This window comes from Vanessa tameamea, chromosome 9 (genome assembly GCF_037043105.1).
Source record: "Vanessa tameamea isolate UH-Manoa-2023 chromosome 9, ilVanTame1 primary haplotype, whole genome shotgun sequence".
NCBI classification, from domain to species: Eukaryota; Metazoa; Arthropoda; class Insecta; order Lepidoptera; family Nymphalidae; genus Vanessa; species Vanessa tameamea.
In genome coordinates this window covers 677,540-683,798 of record NC_087317.1, presented here as the reverse complement: position 1 = coordinate 683,798, position 6,259 = coordinate 677,540, and the positions used below count along the sequence as shown (strand labels likewise).

Sequence of the window (6,259 nt, the reverse complement as noted above, 5' to 3'; positions counted from 1 at the left end):
TGCTGATGAGTCCGTCTTTATTGTGCACTTGTGTGCTGATTGGCAGAAAACAGAGTATAAAAAAATCGCATAGACCAATCACAAACTAGCATTTTCAAATTCTTGATGTGTTGCCAAAAAATTACTCACATTGGCATTTTATGCAATATAAATATTAATTATTTAATAATATTTAAGTTTTTCTGTTTATTCTCATAAAAAAAGTTTTTTTTTAAAATTATTACTTTTATATTTATAATATTATAAGTGTCAAATAAATATTTATGTTCCATTGGAAAGCCAATAATAATTTAAATTAAAATAAATAATAGTTTTAATTTAAATTAAGAAAAACTATTTTTGTTCATATCATTGATATTAAAATAGTATAATAAAATAATATAATTATGTTTGTTGAGTTTTACGCGATAAAATCAAGGGTTTTTTTTTAAGTAAACTTCTTACTATCTATATGTAACCGATAGTTCATTTTTATAAAGGTAAAATATATGTTCAAGGCTGTATATTGTTATACTTCTACTATATTATAAAAAAAATCAAAAATGTCAAAATTGATTTTAAGGTTACATTTGTCAAGTACTCGTGTTAAAAAATAACAACAAATATTTTATTAGTAATTTTATATTTTAAAATTGGACTATGGGCAAGAAACGAAATAAAAATAATGAAAACAAGCGAAAAATTAGTTTGGTTTTTGATGAAACTAAAAGAAAGTAAATATTTTTATTATTATTAGTATTATATAGTTTTATCTTTTTTAATTTTACATTGAACCAATCTACCCATTTATTATTTTTAGGGATTTCTTATGCGGATTTCGTAAAAGAAAATTGGAAAGAAAAAAGAAAGCACAAGAGGATCTACAGAGAATGTTAAAAGAGGAAAAGCGACGCATAAAACAAGAGGTAAATTATGTTTAAATTTAGTGATAGAAAAATGTAGTCTACTGAATTTCGTACACAGCGACCATCCTTTCATAGTTTAATAATGGATAAGTTACCTATAGCCCTAGGTCTCTAGGGCAAAATAACAAAAACAAATAAATAGTCATAGTTTTATTTTATTATTTTAGAATAAGGAATCATACAAAAAACTTGTGGTATCCAGCCGTCCTATACCTGATATTGAGCAGCTGCTTCAAGAAGAATATGAAGATGAAGATGTGAATGTTAAAATTGTAGAACTTTCTTCTGATACACTTCAAAAGAAAGATATTGTCATTGGGGAAAACAGACCGAAGGAAGCTGTGGAAAAAAAAGTAAAAGCAAAAATGAAAGTTGATCTTAGTAAAGAAATTCTTGGGATGGCTTCCATTGAACAAAATGAATCTGAAGTTGCAGAGTCTGAAGAAGAGGATGATGATGAAGATTTAAAGTCCAAAAAGGATGTTAAAAAAATATTAAAGAAACAAGCAACTAAGAAACTGCAAAAAAGCAAAGTATTTCAGATGAAAACTAAGTTAGATAGGATACAAAATAAAAAAACTCATAAAAAGAAAGCAAAAACAGATCAAAGGAAAGAAAAATCTAAGAAAAAAAATCACAGGAAAATTAAAAATTGATTCAACCAAATTTTATTATTATTTTTATTCTGAACAATAACTATTTCACAAATATTAACTAATATTAATATTGGAAACACTTATGACCAAACTTTATATCCATTATTAAAAAATATCCAGTCTTTCAGAATTAACATGATTCAACTTTGTATTGAGCTTAAAGCAAATCATGTATTAATCTTTCTGAAACACTCTATTTTTTTCTTACTGACCATTAAGCCTCTTTTTTCGATTTTATGTTTTGTTTGGCTGTTCTTGGTGACTTCCGTTTTAACACATTTTGTCCAGCCACAGATTTTTTAGATAACTCAATATCAACTTTAGTATCTTTTATTTCTGAGGCTAAGTTTTCGGTAACAGAATTTTCAGTTTTTATTTTTATATCTATGTTGCTTTTATTTGGCTCTGTTGGGGTTTCTTCAAAATCCTTTAATAAAGTTGGTAAAACATAATCAAGTTTTTCAGCTTTTACTTCTTTTAAAACCTTTGGTGATTTCTTATTCGGTGACTTCTTATTGGGTGATTTTCTTCCTTTATCTCTTGAAGGACAAATATCTCTGTTTAAACACTCGTGACACATTGGCCCCACAGGTAAACATATTGTTTGCCCAAAGCCTACCATTAAATGGTTGACTTCACTCCACAAATCAAATGGCAGCCAAGTTTGTAATGATTTACGGGTGTCTTCTGGTGTAGCAGTGGGTTTCTTCACCCAACCTATTCGATTGCTTATTCTGTGGACATGTGTGTCTACACCTATGGAATACAAATTTATTTAGAACATGTTTTCAGTATTTCCTTGCTTCTTTAATATTATCTTATATTTATACTTTAAATAAACATTTTGCCATAGGTACAACTATGGTACAACAATATAGTTATATGAAATCTTGGATACAGGAATAAACAGATAAAAGTTACATATCTTTTATAAATTAAAAAAGAATTATATATAATAAACAATTACCAATTCCTGTAACTTTATTCCATGCAACCTTCATGCAGATGTGAGCCATTTTTGGTCCAACACCTGTCAGTTTACAAAGTTTGTCAGCTGTGTCTGGTATGTCCCCATCATACTGGTCTTTTAATGTTTGTGTTGTCTTTTTTATGTATTTCACTTTTGTCTAAATAGAAAAAGAGCCATGGGTTAATTTAAATATATTTAGAGGTAAAAGTTTATATCAAAAGATTCATGAATATTTTTGAATTTTAGTTCAAGAAAATAATTAAATTTACATAGCTGTAAGTGGGTAATTAATGCATTAATGTACCTTCCAAAATCCAACCGGATAAATGAGTTTACCAAGTTCTTCATCACTCATTTTCAGCACATTGTCAATTGTGAGACCTCTGGCCCGGAGACGTTCCATGGCAGCAAATGTCACTTGATCTTTTGTCTGACTTGACAACATTAGTGATATTAAACTCTGGTACCTTATGACCTAAGAGCAAAGAAAAAAAAAATTATTAGTGTAATTTCATTTTAGCACTGGTTAGATGTTTAAAATAATTGATTTTATTCCAAAGCCATAAATGAGTATAATTTATTTTGCTTATTTTTTATAAAAAGTTTTTAATGATAGTTCCAAATTGAAACTGAAGAAAATACTATAAAATTACTTTGGGTGGTGCATTTTCATCCATACTCATGTGACATCCCATAGTATCCACAGGTGCATCATTATTTGATCTCATAATTCTTAAATTTATTAAGAAGTCTTTCCAATTGTTTGGCTCCCATAAACCTTTTCCTTTCTAAAAAATAAAACAAGTTATTTAAGTCTCTTTCCAAATAAATTTTATTTGAATAGCAGTGGACAATTAGAATATTCTGTCTATAGAAAACAACCACTAAGCCTAGGTAGAGCTTAGTCCAGCCTGCCTGGGTGGGAATCATCCATTCATTAATTTTCTATTGCCAACCAGTAGTTTTTATTACAGCATTTGCACAAGGGGCATTATATCTTAGATGCCATGGTTCGCAACATGTCAATGAAAATGAGATTTATACTAATAAAAGGTGAACTTACTATTAGGTGGTTTGAGTACAGAAGTTGAATATAGATTCAAATGCAAAAAGTGCATGTATTTTAATTATGAAAAATATGTACCATAATATTGTTTTATTAACAAGAAAATTCTTGTTTCTCCTCGACAAACCAATTTTTAATTTTTAAAGATTAACTTTCTTGTAAATTTGTTTAAAATTATATTAAAGTTTTGAATAAAATTCGTTCATTTCACAATAAATAATAAAAATTGAAATGCTACACAGAATTAAACATATAAAAAATACTTTACCTCCTTGCCTGGGGAGTCATTTTCAAATTCAATTTTTATAGGTGGTTTCTTCTCAAATTTAAATTGATTCAAATCTAAAACATGCTTAGGTTTAGCGCATAAATCATCAGATTCTTTAACATTTTCTGAAACTATTTCTTTAGACACTTTAGTACATTTTTTAACTATATTTCCGACAGCTTCTATTGAGTTAGCATTTTTGCGAGGCATTTTTAAATAAAATATAATTTACGTTAACGACTTTTTTAGGACGTGAGTACTGTTATGTTTATTGGTAAATAAATCTGATATTATAAAAGTAATAACTTATTTCCTAATTAAAAATGTATATGTTTAGCGATTCAGTGACTAATTTGGCAATATTCAAAACAATCTACATCCACAACAAATAAAAGAAGTGGTTCAAATTGTTCAAACTTCAAAACACAACAGATAATGTTATTTATAAATGATAATAATTATAACAAGAAAATGTAATGCACATAGAGTAAAGAAAAAAAGTGCTAGTCAATCAAATCTTATCCTGTCTCTACCCCTGACAACATGCAATATGTATGCAAGATTTCATTCACAATAATATGTTGACAAGTTCAGAAGTTAAAGCGTAATAAGCTAACAAAAAAACAAACTCACTTTCGTATTTATAATATTGGTACTATGCAATAAATACTTTTTACATCGTTTTATCAAAAGGCCAAATAACAATACCAAATGCACTGAACAGTATTCCTAACGAACTAAAAAATGGAACACGATTGCTAACGTGGTCTTGGCTTAAAAGATACGTATCCAGATTTGTTCAGAATCCAGTAAATGGCGTTTGTCAATTTTGACATGACAAGTAATTATTTAATTACTAATTAGAAATTGTTAAGGTGTTTGAATGAATGTAATGTTGGTGTAGGATTATTAACTAAGAGTAATATTTAATGAAATAATAAGTTAAATATATTAAAAAATGGCAGAGTTATTATTGGATCCGAAAATACGTTTATGGGTATTTTTACCCATTGTGATTATAACATTTTTGGTTGGAATTGTTAGACATTATGTATCGATTATATTATCATCACAGAAGAAGATAGAAATAATCCAAGTTCAGGATAGGTATATTTATATTAGTAAGTTGTTTTGTATAATTATAGTAAAGATCAAATAGTAATATAACCTTACTTTTAGTCAAGTGATGATTCGTGCTCGGCTACTGCGTGAGAACGGCAAGTATTTGCCGAGACAGTCCTTCGCAATGAGACGACATTGGTTCAACAATGAGGATACGGGATATTTCAAAGTTCAAAAACGGGCAGCAGCTTCACAAGTAGGGATTCATTGCCATATATTTAAAATGTATTTTGGCCGTTTTTTGCTGATGCCAAATATTTTCATCAGGGCTATAGAAATATGCTAGAATAATATTTGCTAAATACATCTTGGATTAAATAGTGTCAATGAGAGTTTTATCTACAAATTGTTTACTTTTTAGAACCCCATGACTGACCCAGGTATGATGACTGATATGTTGAAGGGTAATGTTACAAATGTACTACCAATGATTGTCATTGGTGGTTGGATTAATTGGATGTTCAGTGGATTCTTAACAAGTAAGTTTTAAGTTTTTTTAACAGTAATATGATTGAATATATTACTTTAAGACAATTTTATTTATTAATAAAACTTTTAAGGTAATGTTATATAAAAATCTTGTCCAAAAGGGTATTTTTAAACTTTTATACAAATTCCACAGCGAAAGTACCATTTCCACTGACTCTTCGCTTCAAGCCCATGTTGCAACGTGGTGTGGAACTGGCCTATCTTGATGCATCCTGGGTCTCATCAGCTTCATGGTACTTTTTAAATGTCTTTGGTCTACGCACAATTTATACACTTGTACTTGGAGAGAATAATGGTAAGCATTTGTTATTGAATTAATATTTAATTTCCTATTATAATGAAATTAAAGTTACTTATTTTTTTACATATTTATTACAGCTGCAGATCAATCAAAAGTGATGCAGGAGCAAATGTCAGGAGCAGCAATGGCCATGCCCCCTGATCCTAAAGCTGCATTCAAAGCTGAGTGGGAAGCTTTAGAGATCACCGAGCACCGCTGGGCTCTTGCCACGGCAGAGGCTGACTTGCTTGTTAATGAAGCAAAGGAACAATAACAACATTAAGTTAGATTAAATGTTTATTTAATCAACTATTTTGGTGAACTGTGAAATAGGAATTTCAACTATAGAAATGAATTAAAATTAAATGTAAACTAATTTGTTTCGTTATTTATTATAACTTAGTAATTTTAAGTGAAAAGGGTTAGATGTTAGTTGAACTTATGTCTTCTCAAAACTGTTTATTAAACTATGTCACTATTAGAATAATAAATTATAATGACTC

The 6,259-nt window shown here is 28.8% G+C and overlaps 3 protein-coding genes across 3 annotated transcripts in view; 2 read left to right on the top strand and 1 right to left on the bottom strand.

The window, feature by feature from the left end:
* LOC113402901 (ER membrane protein complex subunit 3) overlaps positions 1–6,132 on the top strand; it is a 118,195-nt gene extending 112,063 nt beyond the window's left edge. The window contains exons 2-6 of the mRNA XM_026643256.2: positions 4,741–4,972; positions 5,045–5,183; positions 5,349–5,466; positions 5,610–5,771; positions 5,855–6,132. Of these exons, the coding sequence (XP_026499041.1) occupies positions 4,824–4,972; positions 5,045–5,183; positions 5,349–5,466; positions 5,610–5,771; positions 5,855–6,030 (744 nt within the window). The 5' untranslated portion in view covers positions 4,741–4,823 and the 3' untranslated portion in view covers positions 6,031–6,132. The remainder of the gene's footprint in view (positions 1–4,740; positions 4,973–5,044; positions 5,184–5,348; positions 5,467–5,609; positions 5,772–5,854) is intronic.
* On the top strand, positions 549–1,562 carry LOC113402902 (nucleolar protein 12). Its single transcript, XM_026643257.2, has 3 exons — positions 549–713; positions 800–905; positions 1,073–1,562. The coding sequence occupies exons 1-3, from the start codon at positions 640–642 to the stop codon at positions 1,559–1,561; spliced, it is 669 nt and encodes a 222-aa protein (XP_026499042.2). The 5' UTR covers positions 549–639; the 3' UTR covers position 1,562.
* LOC113402898 (endonuclease III-like protein 1) lies at positions 1,729–4,259 on the bottom strand. The gene is made up of 5 exons (XM_026643253.2): positions 3,866–4,259; positions 3,185–3,319; positions 2,836–3,006; positions 2,529–2,688; positions 1,729–2,317 (listed from the first exon to the last, which is right to left on the bottom strand). The coding sequence occupies exons 1-5, from the start codon at positions 4,073–4,075 to the stop codon at positions 1,776–1,778; spliced, it is 1,218 nt and encodes a 405-aa protein (XP_026499038.2). The 5' UTR covers positions 4,076–4,259; the 3' UTR covers positions 1,729–1,775.
* Positions 6,133–6,259: the final 127 nt, after the last annotated feature.

Excerpts from the sequence above, each read along its gene's own strand:
- LOC113402902 (XM_026643257.2), top strand. The coding sequence starts at position 640 with ATGGGCAAGAAACGAAATAAAAATAATGAAAACAAGCGAAAAATTAGT. Across the intron at positions 714-799 it reads TTTGATGAAACTAAAAGAAA|GGATTTCTTATGCGGATTTC; the intron begins GTAAATATTTTT and ends TATTATTTTTAG. Across the intron at positions 906-1,072 it reads AGCGACGCATAAAACAAGAG|AATAAGGAATCATACAAAAA; the intron begins GTAAATTATGTT and ends TTATTATTTTAG.
- LOC113402898 (XM_026643253.2), bottom strand. The coding sequence starts at position 4,075 with ATGCCTCGCAAAAATGCTAACTCAATAGAAGCTGTCGGAAATATAGTT. Across the intron at positions 3,320-3,865 it reads ATGACTCCCCAGGCAAGGAG|AAAGGAAAAGGTTTATGGGA; the intron begins GTAAAGTATTTT and ends TTTATTTTTTAG. Across the intron at positions 2,689-2,835 it reads ATCCGGTTGGATTTTGGAAG|ACAAAAGTGAAATACATAAA; the intron begins GTACATTAATGC and ends TTTTCTATTTAG.